At 51.5% G+C, this 25507-nt stretch overlaps 3 protein-coding genes across 3 annotated transcripts; 1 reads left to right on the top strand and 2 right to left on the bottom strand.

The window, feature by feature from the left end:
* The first annotated feature begins 1229 nt into the window (after positions 1 to 1229).
* On the top strand, positions 1230 to 2891 carry LOC128296905 (developmentally-regulated GTP-binding protein 2). Its single transcript, XM_053032430.1, has 3 exons — positions 1230 to 1487; positions 1551 to 2416; positions 2482 to 2891. The coding sequence occupies exons 1-3, from the start codon at positions 1424 to 1426 to the stop codon at positions 2641 to 2643; spliced, it is 1092 nt and encodes a 363-aa protein (XP_052888390.1). The 5' UTR covers positions 1230 to 1423; the 3' UTR covers positions 2644 to 2891.
* Positions 2892 to 3187: 296 nt separating this feature from the next.
* On the bottom strand, positions 3188 to 8763 carry LOC128296904 (uncharacterized). Its single transcript, XM_053032429.1, has 6 exons — positions 8409 to 8763; positions 5630 to 7024; positions 4897 to 5558; positions 4663 to 4831; positions 4405 to 4602; positions 3188 to 4327 (listed from the first exon to the last, which is right to left on the bottom strand). The coding sequence occupies exons 1-6, from the start codon at positions 8761 to 8763 to the stop codon at positions 3714 to 3716; spliced, it is 3393 nt and encodes a 1130-aa protein (XP_052888389.1). The 3' UTR covers positions 3188 to 3713.
* A 1004-nt stretch (positions 8764 to 9767) lies between these two features.
* On the bottom strand, positions 9768 to 12035 carry LOC128310289 (signal recognition particle subunit SRP68). Its single transcript, XM_053046892.1, has 2 exons — positions 11815 to 12035; positions 9768 to 11721 (listed from the first exon to the last, which is right to left on the bottom strand). The coding sequence occupies exons 1-2, from the start codon at positions 11930 to 11932 to the stop codon at positions 9980 to 9982; spliced, it is 1860 nt and encodes a 619-aa protein (XP_052902852.1). The 5' UTR covers positions 11933 to 12035; the 3' UTR covers positions 9768 to 9979.
* Between the last annotated feature and the right edge of the window lie 13472 nt (positions 12036 to 25507).

Raw genomic sequence — 25507 nt, 5'->3', positions numbered from 1 at the left:
TTTGGCTCGTTTGGTATCTCATTTAATCGTCTAAAAAAAAGCCAGAAATGGTAGGCTTCAATATCCTGAGAATGTCGTGCCGATAAAGAAGAAGGAGTTTGAGTACACTGCATACTTCTCTTGCGTAGCCGTGTAACCGGGCCGATATAGCTAGTCAAATCGAAAAACAAATGTTTTATATAACCAAGGATATATAAAATCCAAGGATATTTTCGATCAAATTGTTTACTTTTTAATTAGATTTTGTGCTATAAATTAACTCTGCTGCTAAATTTCCAAAAATCGCACAATCGGCACAAATTGTTTGGGGCCTCCAACACGGCGAGGCCCTAGGCGACCGCCTACTCCGCCTACCGTTTGATCCGCCGCTGCGCTTAAGGTACAGTTTTCAATCGGTTTACAATCAGATAAATTTCTTAGAAACCTGTTTCGCTCGGGTTAATGTTTTAGGCGATGAGCAACACAGTTGTTTTCAGATTTCCGATACTAGAAGGGCATGTTTTTCAAGAGGTGACACCTGCAGTGTGGAATAAATTTGCCCATCACTATTGCATTGCATACTATCAAACCCGTGAGAGAGATCGCCTGTGCAAGTGAGATGGATGAAATGGGAAGTATCCTTCATCTCGCTCAAACTTTTCGTCGGCTGGTACGAAATTCCATACAAACCAGCTGTTTTTAGATTTCCGATACCAGGAGAGCATGTTTTAAGAGGTGACACCTGGTACCAGCTGAGCAAACATTTCATGAAACATTTTATCAAATGTTTCATGAAATGTTTCATGAAACATTTCATGAAATGTTTCATCAAATGTTTTTGTCCTGGTATCGGCAAACTGAAAACAGCTGGTTTGTATGGAAAGTTAGTTTAAACATTGCATACCTTTCGGCGGTTTTCAAGCAAAATTGCTGTACTAGGTGCTACCTCTTCCGTGGATGCTCTCCGAGTGCTATACATTCAGAAACTGGTAGTTTTCGATTAAATTTTTCTCGACCAACGGGAAAGTCATCGGAATCATCACAAATTCCACGAAATTTCTATTGCACCAATTTTTCAATCTACACAGGTAGCGTGACAGTTTGTATCGCACTGTAAATTGAAAAACAAACTGCAACTGTCAAAACCGAAAAGTCAATATGGCATCTTTTTGACAGCCGCCACAATGCATGTGGAATGAGCTGACCTTGCTATGAAGATTGACGAAAGGGTTTGTTTTGACTGACGTTTTAGGAGTTCGTGCGGAAGGTTTCTTGCTCTTAAAATACCACGCAGAAATTGTAGAAACGGCCCTATTTTGCTGGGTAACTAGCGCAAACCAAGCTTATCAGGCTTTTTAACGTAGAATCAAACAGCTCAACGCTGCCGGCAAGATAGCATCTGTTACTATAGAAACCGACGGTCTGATAGAATCCCGTCTTCAGCATGGGTATCTTGGAGAAAATCTCGGACATCGAGAAGGAGATAGCGAAAACACAGAAAAATAAAGGTAAGCAGCGTAGGGTTATTTGCGCATACCATGGATATAAAGCAATTCTGTCTTATTCCACAGCAACCGAGTACCATCTGGGTTTGCTGAAGGCGAAGCTGGCCAAGTACCGGTCACAGCTGCTGGAACCGTCGAAGAAGGGTGAGAAGGGTGATGGATTCGATGTGCTCAAGTCGGGAGATGCCCGTATCGCGCTAATTGGGTTCCCTTCGGTCGGTAAATCGACGTTACTGTCGACGTTGACCAAAACCGAAAGTGAAGCAGCCAACTACGAATTCACGACGCTCACCTGCATCCCGGGTGTGATTGAGTATAAGGGCGCTAATATCCAGTTGCTCGATTTGCCCGGTATTATTGAGGGTGCAGCGCAGGGTAAGGGTCGTGGTCGACAGGTTATTGCCGTGGCCCGTACAGCCGATCTGGTGCTGATGATGCTGGACGCCACCAAACCGAACGTGCATCGTGATCTGCTAGAGTACGAGTTGGAATCAGTCGGGCTGCGGTTGAACAAGCGGAAACCGAACATTTACTTTAAGATCAAAAAGGGTGGTGGCGTTAGCTTCAATGCGACCTGCCCACTAACGCGCTGCAACGAAAAGATGGTCCAAACGATACTGCACTCGTTCAAGATCTTCAACGCGGAAGTGCTGTTTCGGGAGGATTGTACGGAAGACGAGTTCATTGACGTTGTGTCTGGCAATCGGATCTATCTGCCGTGCATCTACGTGTACAACAAGATCGATCAGATCTCGATCGAGGAGGTGGATCGACTCGCGCGCCAACCGTACTCGGTAGTGGTAAGCTGTAACATGCATCTCAATCTGGACTATCTGTTGGAAGTGCTATGGGAACATCTGCAGCTGATTCGGGTGTACACCAAAAAGCCGGGTGCACCACCAGACTTTGATGACGGTCTAATTCTTCGAAGGGTGAGTTCTCTTAGCAGGTTTGTGCACAGTGATGAATATGTTTTCTTCGGTTTATGAATTTGCAGGGTGTTACCGTGGAACACGTGTGTCACGCCATTCATCGTACACTAGCAGCCCAATTCAAGTATGCTCTCGTTTGGGGCACATCGACGAAATATTCTCCCCAGCGAGTTGGCATATCGCACGTCATGAACGATGAGGATGTTATTCAGGTCGTTAAAAAATAATCCCTTCCAAAACAGCAATGTTCTGCCCAACCGTGGTTCCATGATGGAGGTTTTGGCTTTGCAAAATAAGCGCAAGAGGACGCTAAAGAATGAACTGACACTGATTTCTTTTGTCGTAATTTGCCTTTCAGTTACTCGTTATAATAAATATAAACAAGAACAGTCGTAACTACTAGAACTGGTAACAGTAATTTAAAATATTACTCACCTCCATATTTACGTACTCTCTATACACAGTTCGTTCGTTTCCCAGTTCCAATCATATATTTACATATCTTCAAGTTCTTTACATCCTCCAGCAATCGTCAATCACTGTTGTTTCGATACATAGATAATAGCTTCGAATTTCCCGATATCGTTTTGTAAATATTCCATTTTCACTATCTTCTCCCTATCAGCAGTCCTATCCGTCAGCTTATCTGGTCTGATAATACTTTTGATCGATGATGATTGATACCGGTATGCATAAGTATGCTTCGAAACAAAACCACCAATTCGCCACTCTGCTATCCAAGTCCGCAGCCTTGTTCACAGATCGGGTTCTGTCATGCATTTAGACTACCTGTAGATAGGTACTATTCTAAGTGTACATTAATAATTCTTCTGATTTAACACTTCTCCGTTGCGAAAGGGGATTGTCCTATCTGCGATTCACTCATACAGTATTGGAATTAGTAGTAGTAGTTCATACACCATGGAAACCCCCTGCCTTTACCTAACCTACTTTACACCGAGAAAAGGAAGGAAACGTGATAGAAGCGTTTCAATGTTTGCGATGATTGTGCGCTCCAAAGCCTTTCACTTCACTTGTCCCAAATTTGCAGGGACAAGGGTTCACTTGTCCCAATTTTGTACGACGGGTTTTGTCCTCTGAAATGGTAGTGACCCGATGACGATAATAAAACTGCGACTCAGTTGACAGATTCATGCCACCCGTCCCCTTTTTCCAACTCACACACCATGTGTATACAGAGAAAAGAAGTAGAAAGAATACAAGATCGCGCTGTTGCACGGTGGAGACGAGAACATCACAGTCCTCAGAAGATCTGTTCCTTCTCCCCGGCACAGCTTCAGTATCGACCGTTTCCTTCGTTGCCCATGTACTGTGTCCACCGTTGCTGATCGTAGCTGTGCAGCTTCGAGCAAACTTCGCGCGCCGGATTCAACTCGGCACTGCAGCCACAACCGATCTCCAGCCGGGTGACGATAATTTGCGTTTCAAACCGTGGATACTGTGGCGTCAGATTCGGCAACCGTGCCTTTAGACATTGGGCGAAGAATTTTTTCTCGAGCTGCACCATATCCTCGTTGCGGTATGTGCGATAAGCTTGCATCTTTTCCTGTATACAGCTCAAATCGGAATCGAGAAACAGGGGCGGATACTGTTCCGATTCGCGGATGTTCATCACAAACACGTAATCGATGGTTGGTGTAACCGTGAGCGCTATAGTGAAAGCAACCGGTGTGGCAGTAGTACTACCGGTGATCGATTTTAGCAACACACCAGTCGATGCGATCGAGGGAAGAATGTTTTCGTTTGGAAGTGGCGACACGCTGGATTGCTTCGGAATTGGGCTGGTTTGTGGTAGCCCTGTTGTGCTAGTCGTTGCCTTCGCCGAGACAGTTGTCATTCCGATCTGCCGACGAGCCTTATTATTGTACTCAAAGTTCATAGCGTTGACGTCTGGAAGACCATCATAGTGGAGTACAATTAAATTTCCGTTTTGATTTTGGACATCTATCTTCAATACACATGCTTACCGTTCATGGCTTCTTTGGCTTCCTTTTCCATCTCCAAATCCCAAAGTGTTTCCTTCGAACCCTTGCTACCGGGATCAGCGTTCTTCAGATCATCCATGATCTCGTCGTTCAGCAGCACCTTCTTTACGATCTGCGAGTTCGGATTGGACTCGTTAAACACTTGCTCCTCCAGCGATCGATCGTGAAGCTCTATGTCGTCTTAGAGATCAAAAATCCTTGAGAAATGTGGTTCTGAGTTTAACATTTAGTTATACCTACCGAAGACACCAAACTTGCTGCGAACATCTCGACCATTAGAACGATAGCGTGGGCGCTTATATGGCGCGGGAATTGGTCGTCCTTCCTCTTCAAGAGGTGACGTTCCATAGTCGTAGTCTAAATTGCCTACCGGTGCCGGTGGAATTTGATTCGCCAGATAAGGATTACGCTGAAAATGTTGTAAGACTCAGTTACATCATTGCAAATTCTGAAACTCTGCAAATATTTACGTACGCTGTCCTGTTCCATTTGATCGTATGGAAGATAGATGTACGGTTTACGCTCATCACCTCTAACCTCGTCCCCAATTGCGGCTATTGGTCCGGCAAGATCACCTACCGGTTCCTGATCATTTGCATTATAAATGTACTTCTTGTACACATTGTTAAGCGCCATCTTCTCCTGTCGTTTTGCTTCTTCCTCTGCGAGTGTATCGATCGATTGTGCCACTGCCGATTGCTGTCCATGGAAGGGTTCCTTCCGTCTACTGCCAAGCAATGCCGCCTGTCCAGGACTGTCCACAACAACACCCACCGGAACGTTGGACTGTTGCGATGGAGACAACTTTTTATCCATATGCACATCCGGCTGGTTATTCGTTGCTTGCGCTGCAGCCGGAGCTTCAACGGAACTTTTACGCATCGTGGCACTGCTCTGACCATCGTTACGACCCTTTAGTTTCATCTTGGGATGTTTCATGGGTGCCACATAACTTGGTGGGGTTTGTTCCGACGATGTGCCCGTTTCGTTCAGACGGATCGTTAAATCATCGGACGAGAAAATCACCGCTCCCGGTGGTTCAACGTGACGCGTGATGGCGTACAGCTTCAGCACGGACGATTGGTTATAGCGCAAGGCACACGTGTCCGCACGTGATTGTTGAATAACGTCACTTTCTGCAATACGAAAAGTGTACAGAAAAATGCAAGAAATGCAAGCCGGCAGCCACATGGTTTCCTTTACTTACCGGGAATGAACTGGTACTCATCGGTGGTGTCTGCCGTACGGTTTCGGCACTGTGTTTGCCAGTGGAGAAACAAATCACCACCCCCGGTCTGGGAAATGGTTATCCCACCCAGTAACCCATTCGGACCGCCCGAATCTTTGATCGAGCTGTCCAAAAATGGTTTCCCGTTCGTACCGTTGATGATCATCGTTTGCGAGTAATAGTAGATCGGAAAGCCTGGCCCGGTGTTGTACTTCACCATAAAATCCGTCACATTGTCATGGTCAAAGTGGCCGGGTACGATGGAACTAACGCTTTCCGAGTCGGCAATCGTGAACGACCACAGTTGGGTACGATTTGCACCATCGAATGCGTACACAGTAGAGTTAAACGAGCTGACCACAAAGTCCTCCGTACCGTCACCGTTTAGATCGGTCAGCACGGCCGGTACCATAAAGCCCGATGAATCCATCCGCACGATCGGTTCGAATGCCGTCTCGCCCGGGTACTTCATTAAATTCTCCTGCTTCAGCACGTAAATGCCACCGGGCGAGTTTTGTCCGCCAGTGACCACCAGAAACGCATCTGTCCCATCCGCTCTCACTAACTCCTGTATCGGAACGAACATTTCCTCGCGATACGGGGTCGGAATGCTACGCAAGATCGTCCCAGTAGCGCCGGATATCAGCTTAATGTGGCCACCGTGTGCTCGCTGTGTTTCTTCCACGTGGACCGCAATAAGATCCGATATTCCGTCACCGTTCAAATCGCGCACCACGTTGATCGTGTACAGATCGATGCTGATTTCGGCGTAGCTTTCCAGGTCTGAATAGTCCTTCAACTCCCACAGAATTCGTCCATTATGTCCGTCCAGCGCAAGTATGAGTCCACCCCGACCGGCTGCCACACAATCGTTACCACCGTCCGAGTTGATGTCGATGTTACATTTCAACGAAAAGATCGTAAACGATGTCCATCGTTGCCAGAGTGTTACACCGTCGATTCCGTTCAGTGCCAGCAGTCCACCACCGCAAAGGTCGGTAATTCCAGTTTTGCGCGATGTGCACTGGGGTATGTAATCTCGCACTCCTTCGTCCACCATCTCATCGATACCGTACCCGACTATGATGTCGTCCACACCGTCCCCGTTCACGTCCAGCTTCCGGAGCGGACTTTCGCTGTTGACGCGAGCAATCACACGTGTCCACACGTTCTGTACAGTTATCTGTGTGCACGGGACCATTTCCAGCGTTCCGTTGCGCCCATCCGTGATGCCGTCGGCGGTGTACATTAGACTGCTGAACTTGTCCCGTATGACCGCACTGCTGAAAGCGGACTCCTTGTGAAACCATATTTTGATCTTTTGAAGTGGCTGTGGGAATGCCGTCAGAAGCAATGCAGCCAACACTATCAATCCTAAAAGATGTAACATTTAGTTTATGTTAACTACGTTGCTGAAGTATTCAAAAATGGCACAGCAGTTGAACACAAAATTTGACTAATGGTTACTGATATATCGAATGTTGAATAGATGTTTTGTGATCGAAATCTAGACATCATCTTCCCCATCAACAAGAAGAATGGAAAGCTTGAATGCAGCAAATTGAGGGATATTATAAAGCGGAATACTACTTGCAACCAATTCTTCCTTTAAAACTAATTTGTACCATTCGTTGGAGAGATTGTTGAAAACTAGAGATGTTTCAGAAACAGACATTCAACTTCTGATCGTAACTTCGCCATGCGGCAGATCTTGAAGCCGTCTACCTTCTTCGTTAACTTCAAGGCCGCATACGATAGCCGATACGAATTAGACAGGTAAGACTGTCCAGGATTCTGAAAGAATTCAGATCGTCGTAAAATTCTTTATACCGACTACTACAAAGAACTTTACGACGATCTGAATTCTTTCAGAACAGGTGTCGGAAAATATCGAATTGCAAAATTATTCTGAATGATGAATGAGATAGTTGATGCGGATGATAAAGAATTTATTTAATTTCTGTAGTCATTGATGCCTCTCAGACATGGGATTTGTCCTAAACTGACTAAAATCTCTTGGCCCCATTTGTAAGGAAGATGCTCAGGAGAATGTTTGGTCCCGTATGTGTGGCAGAACAATGGAGGAGCCTGAATCACGAAGAACTCTCCGAGTTACACAATAAACCCATTAGGTTAGTTATATGAACAGAATAACGCCGTACGACTAGGCCAGAAATTGGCTTAAGCCTATGGACAGAGGAGTTCTAATACACCCAAATATGAGAAGGAATGAAGGCGTTAACATGACCACGAAAAAGACTGAGATACTGGATTGGCAGACAAGTCATTTGGAAACAGTTAAAGCGGATAAGTTAGTTAATAGGGGCAAAGAACCTGCAACGAAATTATCTAGACGGATATCTCGAGTTACGTTATTTATAAACTGTTTCAAGGAAAATGTAATCTTCCAGTCCTTTCGGTATCAATATGAAATGGCCAAAACGTTTGCCCACTTGATCCACATCAATAAATATAGCTTCTGCTTACTCATCCAAAAAGAATCGCAAGGAACAAACGCAACAGAGAAAGGTCATCATCATCACAGGAGTGGTGCTCGGTGGGTGTCAATAATTCATAAACTCATTAAAACTAACAACCGGCGTGAACATGGACCATATCCAAGGACTGCGCCCGAGCAAACGCAACGATTGACACCTACATTTTCACATGCAGTTCACTCGTGTGTGAGTTGCGGTTTATCCTTCCATGCTCGTGTTGCCTTTTTGCGTCTTAACTTCTCTGTATTGTGCCCACTTACCGATAAGGACGGTCACCGCAGCCAAACCGTAGCAGAATGGTTCGCAACACTTCCAGCACTTCCGGCGGCGATACTTCTTCAGAATCGGGCTCGACGAGCGCACGCTGCCCGCACCGCCGCCACCACCCGCGCTCGCATTGCCACTTGTTGCTTTGCCGTACTTGCGTCTCGGGGCCATGAGTGGTCGCTTCGCACCCCGATCCTCGTATGTGCGACAGGTGCGCCCATCACGTATAAACACATCGTCCTCCACATCATCGCTCAGGTCCTCGTCCATGCTGAGGCTGACGCTATCGCGCACCACCAGCTGTTCAGACGGCTGGTAGGGTTTCATCTTTTTCCGTATCAGCTCCATGGTGGCCGCCTGCACCACTCGCCCACCGTTCCGGCCTGCTGCAAGGGTTTCCAGCAAACGGTGTACCACCTTGAACCCGAACTTTGCGGCGCACTTGGGAATGTCCTTTTATTTGTAAGCGTGTTCTCCCCCACTGCGCGCGTGCGAACGAGACGGAGCAACACCAAGCCACAGAGCGTTTAGCGCTTTGCAACAGATTTTCCGCTCCAGTTCGGGCAAACAATCGAATGCACAGAACCAAAGGGGTAAACTGTTGACTATTGTAGTGACCTTTCCGTGGCAGGATATGACTCTATTTCTGACTCTTTGCTCCTATTGATGGTAGCATGATGCTTTGTACCACAGTTCCGTCCCGTTCGGCGGGGACTTTTTCGCTAACATATGTGACGGAATGTCCGTACGGCGTTGCTCTTTTCAATGTTCAGCCAAAAGACCGAACTTCCAAACAAACGGAGCGACGTCGCTGGAAAATTCCTTGAAATAACTTTTCACACGGATTGCACTCCACGACCGGAGTTCTGCTCGAAACGTATTAATGCCAATATGTGCATAAGTTTTTTGCACTCTGTCCCTATTTTCCACTACTACTTGCCCGAAACGATAAAAATCGGTCCGTACTAGTGCGCTGTTCGCTACCGATTGTTCGGCGAAGGAAAATCACCACGAAAACTTAACGTCACCAGTTCCATGCACACGTTGCGTACCAAAAAAAAGGCTGGTAAGTGGAAAACATCGTGGTGAAAAACAGGGTTTCTGTTGATACATGTTCGCAACACCTTTCTTTGGCCGTACAGATTGTCTCTCTCTCTCTCTCTCTCTCTCTACAACGATTCATTGACGAGTAATTCCGGGAGATGACACATCCTTCTCCAGCGGCGTAAATATGTACTGCGCATGTGACCACCAGATTTCGATGGAAGGGTAAACGCATCCATAGAATTTAATCTTTCTGTTTGACCGGCGGATTCGGATTGTGTTCTTGTTATTCGACAAACGTTCGAGAGTTGCATGGAAACAACGCGCTATTTATTGATAGTGGACATGCTAGTAGTCACCACAGATTCTCCCACTCGGTGATAGTAAAAAGGAAATGAAAGTAAAAACAAATCCTGGAATAAAAAAAAAACAAAACGAAACAATGGGCGGCAAAATATCCCTACCTCCTGCAGGATACTTCGTTATAGGTTTGTTATTCCTTCGCCATGAACGAGCCCATTTACTTGGTTGCACCGCCACTACCACCCCAACCAAACAGACCCTTCACAAAGCCGGACATGCCCGCGGTCGCACCCTTGCCGGTTGCCTTCTGTTCTATCTTATCGTCCAGCGATGGGAAATCGACAAAATTGAGGGCCAGATCGAAGAACAGTGGTTTGGCGGGTATTGGTTCCATCTCCGGGATCAGCTTGTACACGTTCGGGTTGCGCGAGTTTAACGTTGCGTCTTCCTTGTAGTGGGAAAGCCGCTCGTACAGTGGTTTGGAAGATTTCTGACTCTTGCCAAACAATACCGTATCGTCGGCATTGTCATCTTCCAACACGCTGTACGCATGGGCCGAAAATTTGCATCCCTCAATCGTCGCGACCAGCTGCTTAAGCTCGTTTCTTAGATCGAAGTCCTTGCACGGTGTCTTGCTGCCGGCCGCTTCATTGGCATACTTTTTCGACCGTTCGTACATGGCAACGGCTTCACGCCAACGCTTCATTGCTACCAGCGTAATGGCGATGTAATAGCAACGGAAGGCGCGGAATGAAAGCGACAACGTTTCCATCTCTTCCTGATACGAAGCATCTCCTTCCAAGCCGCTCAGCTGCTGCATTTCCGTCACATTCTGCAGAATGATCTCGTACAGTCGGGAAAGATCCTGTGGCTTAGTTTTCTTTCCGCCACCAGTGAGATGAATTTTTTCAGCCACGTTCGGATCGTCCAGCGTTAACTTGGCCTGTGCCACCAGCAATAGATTGCGTTCCAGCGTTAGCTTCAACCTAGTGTACGACATGTATGCCAAAAGATACTGAATCCCAATTAGTCCACTAGAACCTCCTTCAGTCGTGTTCTGGCGCAACTTGGGATCCTGCTTTATCTCGTCTTTAATCGCGGCAATCGCATCCTTACAATCGAGCAATACATTCTCCAACATTTCAATCTTGGTCGGGAAATCTTTCGCCTTTTCGATGCTCTTGTTCAGCTCCTGTATGCTAAGCAGAAACAGTCGTACCTTCTCCGGCCGGACCGTCACACTGCGTCCGCGCCATTCAGTCATCTGGAACGCTTCCATACTTTCCGCTTTTGTCTGGGCCACTAGATGGCTCAGATTGCCCAGCAAACCTGCCTGGCCACGCATCTCCAGCAAATCATTTACCGATGCATTCTCGCCCACATTGTACGCACAGTACCGCAGACTTGGTTTCAATTCTTCCACCTTCGCGCGGTACACGGTTTGCTCTTCTTCCGGCATGGCTTGGGCAAGATTTTCGTAAATCACCTGAGCTTTCTTCAAATTTTCCGCAGCCGACTTCCACAGCGCCAGCTCGAAATGCAACGAACCATGGATCCACGCCGAGTAAGCTTCTGCTTCCAGCTTCGTTCGCGCATCGCAACGATCTGAGGCGCATAGGTCTTGCAGCTGCAACGCATACACGCACGACTTGCGAAGCTTTTCAATCAAATGGAACCTTTTGCGTGGTTCGGTGTTGGATTCTTGACGTAGCTGCATCGCATACGACCACGTACGTTCGGCCAACATAAGCGGTATGTGCAGAAACCGCTCGTCGGAGTCCACCTTCTCCAGGTTCGCGAGCGTTACATTGCGCTTCTTGTAATGTCGCCGATCACCCTGAGGTAGATTGAGTGTTTTGCGGAGCCGCTTCACGCGCCGGGAACAGTATCCACGGTAGCGTTGAAAATCTCCATGACGAAGACCATGCTGTAACTGCATGTCCTTAATTACGCGAAGTACTGAAAGTAGTACAAGTACAGGGAACAATTACAGAAGGGAACAGAAGGGAACACTCTGAATGCCAGTGGAGGTCCACTCCGACCCAGCCTTACTTTCCACCGTAAACACTTTCACTGGCGCTTCGGCCGGGGCACCCAGTTCCATGTCTTCCTTGCCAGCCGCGACCGTTTCCCGACCAACTTCAGCCTTTTCTGCCTTTGATTCAACCATGTCGTTTATTGATGGTAACTGTATATAGTTAATTATTACACCGTTCTTGCTGGACACACAATTCACCGATTAATTGCCTCTTGTGTGGACACGAAGTCACATCGGTCCCTGCTTTCCCGTTTGACAGATTGTTGTCGTGTTGACAAAAAAATCTGACACCATGTCGACACCGATCGTTTGAATGTCGACCTAACCGAACGTAGACACGATTAATATTAATCTCAAAATTACTCTTTGATTAATCTTTCTGTCAAAAAGATAATTGGTTAATCTTTGATTAATCTTTCTGTGAAAAAGATTAATCTGATTAATCTCTCTGACGGCAAGATTGCGCTCTACGTATAATCCTAACCCGGGTTTATAAACGCAATTTATAAGGGGTAGGGTGGTTCTGTTCTGTCTATTACCCTTTTTCGATTTTCACGTTATTTTTTTTGTTACTTTTTCGATTTTCGGGATAAAATTTCCGTCCGATCGAAGTGTCAAATCACGGGTGATAAGCATGCTGAAGTTGGTTTGAAAACAAATAAAATGTTACCTCCACGCGTGTTCTCCGCTTCTGTTACTTTTTCGATTTTCGGGATAAAATTTCCATCCGATCCAAATGTCTCATCAAAACAAAAAACTCGCCAAAAATTACCAGTTTTCAACTCTGATACCAGGAGAGCATGCAACGCAGGAGGATGCCTTTTCCGTGTCAAACGAGACAGAAAACTCCCCAAAAATGACCAAATTTTCTAGCTCCTGATACCAGAAGAGCATCCAACGCAGGAGGATGCTTTTTCCGTGTCAATCGAGACAGAAAACTCGCCAAAAATGACCAGTTTTTCTAGCTCCTGATACCAGGAGAGCATGCAACGCAGGAGGATGCATTTTCATATCCAGCGGCGGATCAAACGGTAGGCGGAGTAGGCGGTCGCCTTGGGCCTCGCCGTGTTGGGGGCTCCAAACAATTTTTGGGGATTGTGCATTTTTTGGAAATTTAACAGCAGACATAATGCATAGCACAAAATCTAATTTAAAAGGTAAAAAATTGATCGGAAATATCCTTGGATTTTATATATCCTTGGTTATATAAAACATTTGTTTCTATTTGATTAGCTATATCGGCCCGGTTACACGGCTACGCAAGAGAAGTATGCAGTGTAAGCCTACCATTTCTAGTTTTTTTTACTTTATTTACCCGTAGCATAGTCATTGATGCGTACGAAGATTTGGTGGTCCAAATATTTTTTTTCCCGTGGTTCTGTCTTGTGCAGACAAGCTGCGCTACCAATACACCATCTGGCCGCCTCGTAAACCCTTTTTACTTCAACTTATTAATGTATTCTATTTCTTGAACGGGATTTTCGATTTTCGATATTCATATTTTTTCATCTGTTCGTAAATGATCCTACCATTAGATGCTAGAATAGAAACCATGCTTGTTTTCACTTGCGTAATATTCGCCAGCTATTGCCATTGCGATACTCGTGGTGTGGTATTGTTTTCTCTCACCGATTGAACCGTGAAAATGTCCTGCTTGCGTGTTTCGGTACAGTATAGTGGTGGAGTATTGTGTTTAGTATTTTGATCGTCACAATTTTTGCAAGTTTGCAAGCCGGTAATGATGTTATAACCGACACAATCTGTCAGTGTACTACGACAAAGCTAGCATTGTCATAGAAAATGAATAAAATCATATCGTAATTATAAGAACTCTCTGTTCTGTTTGATATTACAACCTCATGGAACACAACCTTCTTGGAATACCATTTCTGTCTTTCTTGATTATTACTTAATCGAAGCTGGATTGTAGGTCCAGCTTATGTCCACCCATCCCAAACTGTCCAAACACTTCATCATATCCCCTTGTAGAATACTGTTTAAACTACATTGTTGTAATCTCGGTAACATTTGCATCGTTGTTAGACTGAAATTGTTCTAAAATTTCCAATTGTAAATCCATACGGTTTGAGATCATCGCCGCGAAATCGTTGTTTTAAATTAAAAAAAGAACACGAAAAAAGATACTTGAAGAAATCAAGTATGCATTGATTTAAAAACGATGTGTTCAGTGAAGAACCTATCATAGTAGTCTTGCTAAAACATTGTCGTGCGTGCTGAAAGCGGTCTCGTTTTTTTTGCATTGAAAACTCAGTTTGTTTGAAAAAAATTAGTGAGTGCTTTGTGGTGTTGTATCCCTATAATTGGCTACTGACTATCAAATTGTGCCTGAGGAGCACATTGTGTATTTCATACTGATGTAAATGTGCAAGTATAAATGAGACGAAATGATCGCAAGGGTCTTCACAATGACCGACGAGAACGGCCCAGAAATTCTTGGATTTCTTGACGCACGGACAACCGATGTTACTGACGGGAACAAATCGGAAAACGGTTCCGCCGTTTGTTGGATGATCACGCGAAGGTATGATCACCCAGGAGAGACTCTCGCGTAAATCTCAGGTAGAAGTGAAAGCGATCAAATCGTTTGGGTTGAGCGAGTGACTTTTATCCTGGCAGGCAGAATCAGTTCCCCAGCAGACCTTTTTCCAATTCGATGGCAAACACAGCGACTCGAATAAGCACCAATCACGGTAAAGTTGCAAATACAAGTGAGTTTATTTAACAAATTTTCCAGCTTTTATAGTAACAATGTGTCTTGAAAGTTTTTAAGTGCAAATGAGATGGAGGAATTAGAATGAGCTAGAAACTTCATCTCGTTATTTATCACTATTGCCTTTTTACCTAAACGAGGTTTACATGAAATCAGGTATGCCATTTTATTGCACCTCGCTAGTCCGAGTGCATCTCGATTCGTATTATTTGCATAGGATATTTTGGTTACCCGCGCATGGCGCGCTCGCTAAGCCCTATTTCGCTTATTAGTTCAGGTGTTCCTGATTACCTTTATCCTGTACGCTAGCTGACCTACGAATCTTTGGGTATTTTATGACATTACCCTAATGGCGGTTAATGTTTACATGTTTCTCATAAGGCGTGTTTGTTATGAAGTTTAGTTCTTTTGGTTTTTGCCGAGGCGGCGATCTGTAATTTGCTTAGGATTTTCCTATCCTTTATTACCTGTCCGTTGGGCGTGTTCCTTGTGTGCTTTACTTGTAACGTTTCCTTATGTGTGTTATTCCACACCTTAAGCCCACGCTTGAGCGTCGGACCTTATTGGTTTTTTATCTATTTTCGTCTACGCGTTAGTCCTTTCCTGTTCTCTACGTTTCTTTACGTTTACCTTCTTCGATGCAGGTACGCTTGCTCGATTTACATTCGCGTTCGTAACAACCGACCTAAACTTGGAGCATCAAACTTCATACGCGAAAATCAAGCGAACGATCGAAATTCTCATTAATATGTGCAGGGCCACGAGAGTCGACAAATTTGTCCGATGACCAAATCAACTGGTCAACTGTGAAAACCACTATACCGTTCCCGCGCACACAATTGTTTTCAGATTTCCGATACCAGGAAAGCATGTTTTTCCAGAGGTGACATCTGCAGCTTGGAACAAATTTGCCCATCACAATTGCTATTGCATACTATCAAACACATGAGAACGATCGCTAATGTAAGGAAGATCAATAAAACGGAAAGCATCCTTCATCTCGCTCAAACTTTCCGTCGGCTGGTACGAAATTCCATACAAAACCAGCTGTTTTCCGATATCCGATACCAGGAAAGCATCCACGGAAAAGGTAGCACCTTGTACAGCAATTTTGGTCAAAAAGCGCCGAAAGGTATGCAATATTTAAACACTAACTTTCCCGTTAGTCGAGTAAAATTTTGCAGCAATTTTGCTCAAAAACCGCCGAAAGGTATGCAATGTTTAAACACTAACTTTCCCGTTAATCGTGAAAAATTTCTTCGAAAACTACCAGTTTTTGAATGTATAGTACCAGGAGAGCAGCCACGGAAGAGGTAGCTCCTGGTACTGCGCCGTAAGGTATGCAATGTGTATACACTAACTTTGCAACCAATTTTCCGCCGTAAGGTATGCAATGTTTATACACTGACATTGCAACCAATTTTCCGCCGTAAGGTATGCAATGTTTATACACTAACTTTTCATACAAACCAGCTGTTTTCAGATTTCCGATACCAGGAGAGCATGTTGTTCAAGAGGTAACATCTTCCATCCCCCTCCCCCCTTCCCCTCAAGGACGGCGGCCAAGATGTCGGCCAAGATGGCGGCCAAGATGTCGGCCAAGATGGCAGCCAAGATGGCGGCCAAGATGGCGGCCAAGATGGCGGCCAAGATGGCGGACAAGATGGCGGACACAAGATGGCGGACAAGATGGCGGCCAAGATGGCGGCCAAGATGGCGGACAAGATGGCGGCCAAGATGGCGTACAAGATGGCGGCCAAGATGGCGGACAAGATAGCGCAAAAGATGGCGGACAAGATGGCGGCCAAGATGGCGGCCAAGATGGCGGCCAAGATGGCGGCCAAGATGGCGGCCAAGATGGCGGCCAAGATGGCGGCCAAGATGGCGGCCAAGATGGCGGCCAAGATGGCGGCCAAGATGGTGGACACAAGATGGCGGACACAAGATGGCGGCCAAGATGGCGGCCAAGATGGCGGCCAAGATGGCGGCCAAGATGGCGGCCAAGATGGCGGCCAAGATGGCGGCCAAGATGGCGGCCAAGATGGCGGCCAAGATGGCGGCCAAGATGGCGGCCAAGATGGCGGACAAGATGGCGGACAAGATGGCGGCCAAGATGGCGGACACAAGATGGCGGACAAGATGGCGGCCAAGATGGCGGACAAGATGGCGGCCAAGATGGCGGCCAAGATGGCGGCCAAGATGGCGGCCAAGATGGCGGACAAGATGGCGGACAAGATGGCGGCCAAGATGGCGGACAAGATGGCGGACAAGATGGCGGCCAAGATGGCGGACAAGATGGCGGCCAAGATGGCGGCCAAGATGGCGGCCAAGATGGCGGCCAAGATGGCGGACAAGATGGCGGCCAAGATGGCGGACAAGATGGCGGCCAAGATGGCGGACAAGATGGCAGCCAAGATGGCGGCCAAGATGGCGGCCAAGATGGCAGACAAAATGGCGGCCAAGATGGCGGACAAGATGGCGGCCAAGATGGCGGCCAAGATGGCGGTCAAGATGGCGGCCAAGATGGCGGCCAAGATGGCGGCCAAGATGGCGGCCAAGATGGCGGACAAGATGGCGGACAAGATGGCGGACACAAGATGGCGGCCAAGATGGCGGCCAAGATGGCGGCCAAGATGGCGGACAAGATGGCGGCCAAGATGGCGGACACAAGATGGCGGCCAAGATGGCGGACAAGATGGCGGACAAGATGGCGGCCAAGATGGCGGCCAAGATGGCGGCCAAGATGGCGGCCAAGATGGCGGACAAGATGGCGGACAAGATGGCGGCCAAGATGGCGGACAAGATGGCGGCCAAGATGGCGGCCAAGATGGCGGCCAAGATGGCGGCCAAGATGGCGGCCAAGATGGCGGCCAAGATGGCGGCCAAGATGGCGGCCAAGATGGCGGACAAGATGGCGGCCAAGATGGTGGACAAGATGGCGGCAAAGATGGCGGCCAAGATGGCGGACAAGATGGCGGACACAAGATGGCGGACAAGATGGCGGCCAAGATGGCGGCCAAGATGGCGGACAAGATGGCGGCCAAGATGGCGGACAAGATGGCGGACAAGATGGCGGCCAAGATGGCGGCCAAGATGGCGGCCAAGATGGCGGACAAGATGGCAGCCAAGATGGCGGCCAAGATGGCGGTCAAGATGGCGGCCAAGATGGCGGACAAGATGGCGGACACAAGATGGCGGCCAAGAAGGCGGACAAGATGGTGGCCAAGATGGCGGCCAAGATGGCGGCCAAGATGGCGGCCAAGATGGCGGACAAGATGGCGGACAAGATGGCGGACAAGATGGCGGCCAAGATGGCGGCCAAGATGGCGGCCAAGATGGCGGCCAAGATGGCGGACAAGATGGCGGCCAAGATGGCGGCCAAGATGGCGGACAAGATGGCGGCCAAGATGGCGGACAAGATGGCGGACAAGATGGCGGCCAAGATGGCGGCCAAGATGGCGGCCAAGATGGCGGCCAAGATGGCGGCCAAGATGGCGGACAAGATGGCGGACAAGATGGCGGCCAAGATGGCGGACAAGATGGCGGACAAGATGGCGGCCAAGATGGCGGACAAGATGGCGGCCAAGATGGCGGCCAAGATGGCGGACAAGATGGCGGCCAAGATGGCGGACAAGATGGCGGCCAAGATGGCGGCCAAGACGGCGGCCAAGATGGCGGCCAAGATGACGGCCAAGATGGCGGACAAGATGGCGGACAAGATGGCGGCCAAGATGGCGGACACAAGAGGGCGGACAAAATGGCGGCTAAGATGGCGGACACAAGATGGCGGCCAAGATGGCGGCCAAGATGGCGGACAAGATGGCGGACAAGATGGCGGCCAAGATGGCGGCCAAGATGGCGGCCAAGATGGCGGACACAAGATGGTGGCCAAGATGGCGGACAAGATGGCGGCCAAGATGGCGGACAAGATGGCGGACAAGATGGCGGCCAAGATGGCGGACACAAGATGGCGGACAAAATGGCGGCCAAGATGGCGGACACAAGATGGCGGCCAAGATGGCGGACAAGATGGCGGACACAAGATGGCGGACAAGATGGCGGCCAAGATGGCGGCCAAGATGGCGGCCAAGATGGCGGCCAAGATGGCGGACAAGATGGCGGCCAAGATGGCGGACAAGATGGCGGCCAAGATGGGGGATACAAGATGGCGGACAAAATGGCGGCCAAGATGGCGGACAAGATGGCGGCCAAGATGGCGGACACAAGATGGCGGCCAAGATGGCGGACAAGATGGCGGACAAGATGGCGGACAAGATGGCGGCCAAGATGGCGGACAAGATGGCGGACAAGATGGCGGACACAAGATGGCGGACAAGATGGCGGACACAAGATGGCGGACAAAATGGCGGCCAAGATGGCGGACACAAGATGGCGGCCAAGATGGCGGCCAAGATGGCGGCCAAGATGGCGGCCAAGATGGCGGACACAAGATGGCGGCCAAGATGGCGGACAAGATGGCGGCCAAGATGGCGGACAAGATGGCAGCCAAAATGGAGGCCAAGATGGCGGACACAAGATGGCGGCCAAGATGGCGGCCAAGATGGCGGCCAAGATGGCGGCCAAGATGGCGGCCAAGATGGCGGACACAAGATGGCGGACAAGATGGCGGCCAAGATGGCGGCCAAGATGGCGGACAAGATGGCGGCCAAGATGGCGGACAAGATGGCGGCCAAGATGGCGGCCAAGATGGCGGACAAGATGGCGGCCAAGATGGCGGACAAGATGGCGGACAAGATGGCGGCCAAGATGGCGGCCAAGATGGCGGCCAAGATGGCGGCCAAGATGGCGGAAAAGATGGCGGACAAGATGGCGGCCAAGATGGCGGGCAAGATGGCGGACAAGATGGCGGACAAGATGGCGGACACAAGATGGCGGCCAAGATGGCGGCCAAGATGGCGGACAAGATGGCGGCCAAGATGGCGGACAAGATGGCAGCCAAGATGGCGGCCAAGATGGCGGTCAAGATGGCGGCCAAGATGGCGGAAAAGATGGCGGACACAAGATGGTGGCCAAGATGGCGGACAAGATGGCGGCCAAGATGGCGGCCAAGATGGCGGACAAGATGGCGGACACAAGATGGCGGACAAAATGGCGGCCAAGATGGCGGAAAAGATGGCGGACACAAGATGGCGGCCAAGATGGCGGCCAAGATGGCGGACACAAGATGGCGGCCAAGATGGCGGCCAAGATGGCGGCCAAGATGGCGGCCAAGATGGCGGCCAAGATGGCGGCCAAGATGGCGGACAAGATGGTGGACAAGATGGCAGCCAAGATGGCGGAAAAGATGGCGGACACAAGATGGCGGCCAAGATGGCGGACAAGATGGCGGCCAAGATGGCGGACAAGATGGCGGCCAAGATGGCGGACACAAGATGGTGGACAAGATGGCGGACACAAGATGGTGGACAAGATGGCGGCCAAGATGGCGGCCAAGATGGGGGCCAAGATGGCGGACAAGATGGCGGCCAAGATGGCGGCCAAGATGGCGGCCAAGATGGCGGACAAGATGGCGGACACAAGATGGCGGCCAAGATGGCGGCCAAGATGGCAGACAAAATGGCGGCCAAGATGGCGGCCAAGATGGCGGCCAAGATGGCGGAAAAGATGGCGGACAAGATGGCGGGCAAGATGGCGGACAAGATGGCGGACACAAGATGGCGGCCAAGATGGCGGCCAAGATGGCGGCCAAGATGGCGGCCAAGATGGCGGACAAGATGGCGGCCAAGATGGCGGACAAGATGGCAGCCAAGATGGCGGCCAAGATGGCGGCCAAGATGGCGGCCAAGATGGCGGCCAAGATGGCGGACACAAGATGGCGGACAAAATGGCGGCCAAGATGGCGGAAAAGATGGCGGACACAAGATGGCGGCCAAGATGGCGGCCAAGATGGCGGCCAAGATGGCGGACACAAGATGGCGGACAAAATGGCGGCCAAGATGGCGGAAAAGATGGCGGACACAAGATGGCGGCCAAGATGGCGGCCAAGATGGCGGACAAGATGGCGGACAAGATGGCGGCCAAGATGGCGGGCAAGATGGCGGACAAGATGGCGGACAAGATGGCGGACACAAGATGGCGGCCAAGATGGCGGCCAAGATGGCGGCCAAGATGGCGGCCAAGATGGCGGCCAAGATGGCGGCCAAGATGGCGGACAAGATGGCGGCCAAGATGGCGGACAAGATGGCAGCCAAGATGGCGGCCAAGATGGCGGACACAAGATGGCGGCCAAGATGGCGGCCAAGATGGCGGACACAAGATGGCGGACAAAAGGGCGGCCAAGATGGCGGAAAAGATGGCGGACACAAGATGGCGGCCAAGATGGCGGCCAAGATGGCGGACAAGATGGCGGCCAAGATGGCGGCCAAGATGGCGGCCAAGATGGCGGCCAAGATGGCGGCCAAGATGGTGGACAAGATGGCGGCCAAGATGGCGGCCAAGATGGCGGACAAGATGGCGGACAAGATGGCGGACAAGATGGCGGCCAAGATGGCGGACAAGATGGCGGACAAGATGGCGGCCAAGATGGCGGCCAAGATGGCGGCCAAGATGGCGGCCAAGATGGCGGACAAGATGGCGGCCAAGATGGCGGCCAAGATGGCGGCCAAGATGGCGGACAAGATGGCGGCCAAGATGGCGGACAAGATGGCGGCCAAGATGGCGGCCAAGATGGCGGCCAAGATGGCGGACAAGATGGCGGCCAAGATGGCGGCCAAGATGGCGGCCAAGATGGCGGACACAAGATGGCGGCCAAGATGGCGGCCAAGATGGCGGCCAAGATGGCGGCCAAGATGACGGCCAAGATGGCGGACAAGATGGCGGACAAGATGGCGGCCAAGATGGCGGACACAAGATGGCGGCCAAGATGGCGGCCAAGATGGCGGCCAAGATGGCGGCCAAGATGACGGCCAAGATGGCGGACAAGATGGCGGACAAGATGGCGGCCAAGATGGCGGCCAAGATGGCGGCCAAGATGGCGGACACAAGATGGCGGCCAAGATGGCGGCCAAGATGGCGGCCAAGATGGCGGCCAAGATGACGGCCAAGATGGCGGACAAGATGGCGGACAAGATGGCGGCCAAGATGGCGGACACAAGATGGCGGCCAAGATGGCGGCCAAGATGGCGGCCAAGATGGCGGCCAAGATGACGGCCAAGATGGCGGACAAGATGGCGGACAAGATGGCGGCCAAGATGGCGGACACAAGATGGCGGACAAGATGGCGGCCAAGATGGCGGACAAGATGGCGGACAAGATGGCGGCCAAGATGGCGGACACAAGATGGCGGCCAAGATGGCGGCCAAGATGGCGGCCAAGATGGCGGCCAAGATGGCGGCCAAGATGGCGGCCAAGATGGCGGCCAAGATGACGGCCAAGATGGCGGACAAGATGGCGGACAAGATGGCGGCCAAGATGGCGGACACAAGATGGCGGACAAGATGGCGGCCAAGATGGCGGCCAAGATGGCGGACAAGATGGCGGCCAAGATGGCGGCCAAGATGGCGGCCAAGATGGCGGAAAAGATGGCGGCCAAGATGGCGGCCAAGATGGCGGCCAAGATGGCGGCCAAGATGGCGGAAAAGATGGCGGACAAGATGGCGGCCAAGATGGCGGGCAAGATGGCGGACAAGATGGCGGACAAGATGGCGGACACAAGATGGCGGCCAAGATGGCGGCCAAGATGGCGGCCAAGATGGCGGCCAAGATGGCGGACAAGATGGCGGCCAAGATGGCGGACAAGATGGCAGCCAAGATGGCGGCCAAGATGGCGGTCAAGATGGCGGCCAAGATGGCGGAAAAGATGGCGGACACAAGATGGCGGCCAAGATGGCGGCCAAGATGGCGGACAAGATGGCGGACAAGATGGCGGCCAAGATGGCGGGCAAGATGGCGGCCAAGATGGCGGAAAAGATGGCGGACAAGATGGCGGCCAAGATGGCGGCCAAGATGGCGGCCAAGATGGCGGCCAAGATGGCGGACAAGATGGCGGCCAAGATGGCGGACAAGATGGCAGCCAAGATGGCGGACAAGATGGCAGCCAAGATGGCGGCCAAGATGGCGGCCAAGATGGCGGCCAAGATGGCGGCCAAGATGGCGGCCAAGATGGCGGACACAAGATGGCGGACAAAATGGCGGCCAAGATGGCGGAAAAGATGGCGGACACAAGATGGCGGCCAAGATGGCGGCCAAGATGGCGGACAAGATGGCGGCCAAGATGGCGGCCAAGATGGCGGCCAAGATGGCGGCCAAGATGGCGGCCAAGATGGCGGCCAAGATGGTGGACAAGATGGCGGCCAAGATGGCGGCCAAGATGGCGGACAAGATGGCGGACAAGATGGCGGCCAAGATGGCGGACAAGATGGCGGACAAGATGGCGGCCAAGATGGCGGCCAAGATGGCGGCCAAGATGGCGGCCAAGATGGCGGACAAGATGGCGGCCAAGATGGCGGCCAAGATGGCGGCCAAGATGGCGGCCAAGATGGCGGACAAGATGGCGGCCAAGATGGCGGACAAGATGGCGGCCAAGATGGCGGCCAAGATGGCGGCCAAGATGGCGGACAAGATGGCGGCCAAGATGGCGGCCAAGATGGCGGCCAAGATGGCGGACACAAGATGGCGGCCAAGATGGCGGCCAAGATGGCGGCCAAGATGGCGGCCAAGATGACGGCCAAGATGGCGGACAAGATGGCGGACAAGATGGCGGCCAAGATGGCGGACACAAGATGGCGGCCAAGATGGCGGCCAAGATGGCGGCCAAGATGACGGCCAAGATGGCGGACAAGATGGCGGACAAGATGGCGGCCAAGATGGCGGCCAAGATGGCGGCCAAGATGGCGGACACAAGATGGCGGCCAAGATGGCGGCCAAGATGGCGGCCAAGATGGCGGCCAAGATGACGGCCAAGATGGCGGACAAGATGGCGGACAAGATGGCGGCCAAGATGGCGGACACAAGATGGCGGCCAAGATGGCGGCCAAGATGGCGGCCAAGATGGCGGCCAAGATGACGGCCAAGATGGCGGACAAGATGGCGGACAAGATGGCGGCCAAGATGGCGGACACAAGATGGCGGACAAGATGGCGGCCAAGATGGCGGACAAGATGGCGGACAAGATGGCGGCCAAGATGGCGGACACAAGATGGCGGCCAAGATGGCGGCCAAGATGGCGGCCAAGATGGCGGACAAGATGACGGCCAAGATGGCGGACAAGATGGCGGACAAGATGGCGGCCAAGATGGCGGACACAAGATGGCGGACAAGATGGCGGCCAAGATGGCGGCCAAGATGGCGGACAAGATGGCGGCCAAGATGGCGGCCAAGATGGCGGCCAAGATGGCGGAAAAGATGGCGGACAAGATGGCGGCCAAGATGGCGGCCAAGATGGCGGCCAAGATGGCGGAAAAGATGGCGGACAAGATGGCGGCCAAGATGGCGGGCAAGATGGCGGACAAGATGGCGGACAAGATGGCGGACACAAGATGGCGGCCAAGATGGCGGCCAAGATGGCGGCCAAGATGGCGGCCAAGATGGCGGACAAGATGGCGGCCAAGATGGCGGACAAGATGGCAGCCAAGATGGCGGCCAAGATGGCGGTCAAGATGGCGGCCAAGATGGCGGAAAAGATGGCGGACACAAGATGGCGGCCAAGATGGCGGACAAGATGGCGGCCAAGATGGCGGACAAGATGGCGGACAAGATGGCGGCCAAGATGGCGGACAAGATGGCGGACAAGATGGCGGCCAAGATGGCGGCCAAGATGGCGGCCAAGATGGCGGCCAAGATGGCGGACAAGATGGCGGCCAAGATGGCGGACACAAGATGGCGGCCAAGATGGCGGCCAAGATGGCGGCCAAGATGGCGGCCAAGATGGCGGACACAAGATGGCGGCCAAGATGGCGGCCAAGATGGCGGACAAGATGGCGGCCAAGATGGCGGCCAAGATGGCGGACAAGATGGCGGCCAAGATGGCGGACACAAGATGGTGGCCAAGATGGCGGCCAAGATGGCGGACAAGATGGCGGCCAAGATGGCGGACAAGATGGCGGACAAGATGGCGGCCAAGATGGCGGACAAAATGGCGGCCAAGATGGCGGACACAAGATGGCGGCCAAGATGGCGGACAAGATGGCGGACACAAGATGGCGGACAAGATGGCGGCCAAGATGGCGGCCAAGATGGCGGCCAAGATGGCGGCCAAGATGGCGGCCAAGATGGCGGCCAAGATGGCGGACAAGATGGCGGCCAAGATGGCGGATACAAGATGGCGGACAAAATGGCGGCCAAGATGGCGGACAAGATGGCGGCCAAGATGGCGGCCAAGATGGCAGACAAGATGGCGGACAAGATGGCGGCCAAGATGGCGGACAAGATGGCGGACAAGATGGCGGACACAAGATGGCGGCCAAGATGGCGGACAAGATGGCGGACACAAGATGGCGGACAAAATGGCGGCCAAGATGGCGGACACAAGATGGCGGCCAAGATGGCGGCCAAGATGGCGGCCAAGATGGCGGACAAGATGGCGGCCAAGATGGCGGACAAGATGGCGGCCAAGATGGCGGACAAGATGGCAGCCAAAATGGAGGCCAAGATGGCGGACACAAGATGGCGGCCAAGATGGCGGCCAAGATGGCGGCCAAGATGGCGGACAAGATGGCGGCCAAGATGGCGGACAAGATGGCGGCCAAGATGGCGGCCAAGATGGCGGCCAAGATGGCGGACAAGATGGCGGCCAAGATGGCGGCCAAGATGGCGGACAAGATGGCGGCCAAGATGGCGGCCAAGATGGCGGCCAAGATGGCGGAAAAGATGGCGGACAAGATGGCGGCCAAGATGGCGGGCAAGATGGCGGACAAGATGGCGGACAAGATGGCGGACACAAGATGGCGGCCAAGATGGCGGCCAAGATGGCGGCCAAGATGGCGGCCAAGATGGCGGACAAGATGGCGGCCAAGATG

This window comes from Anopheles moucheti, chromosome 2 (assembly GCF_943734755.1).
Source record: "Anopheles moucheti chromosome 2, idAnoMoucSN_F20_07, whole genome shotgun sequence".
NCBI classification, from domain to species: domain Eukaryota; kingdom Metazoa; phylum Arthropoda; class Insecta; order Diptera; family Culicidae; genus Anopheles; species Anopheles moucheti.
The sequence above is the reverse complement of the archived record's forward strand: the minus strand, read 5'-3'. Positions and strand labels throughout refer to the sequence as shown.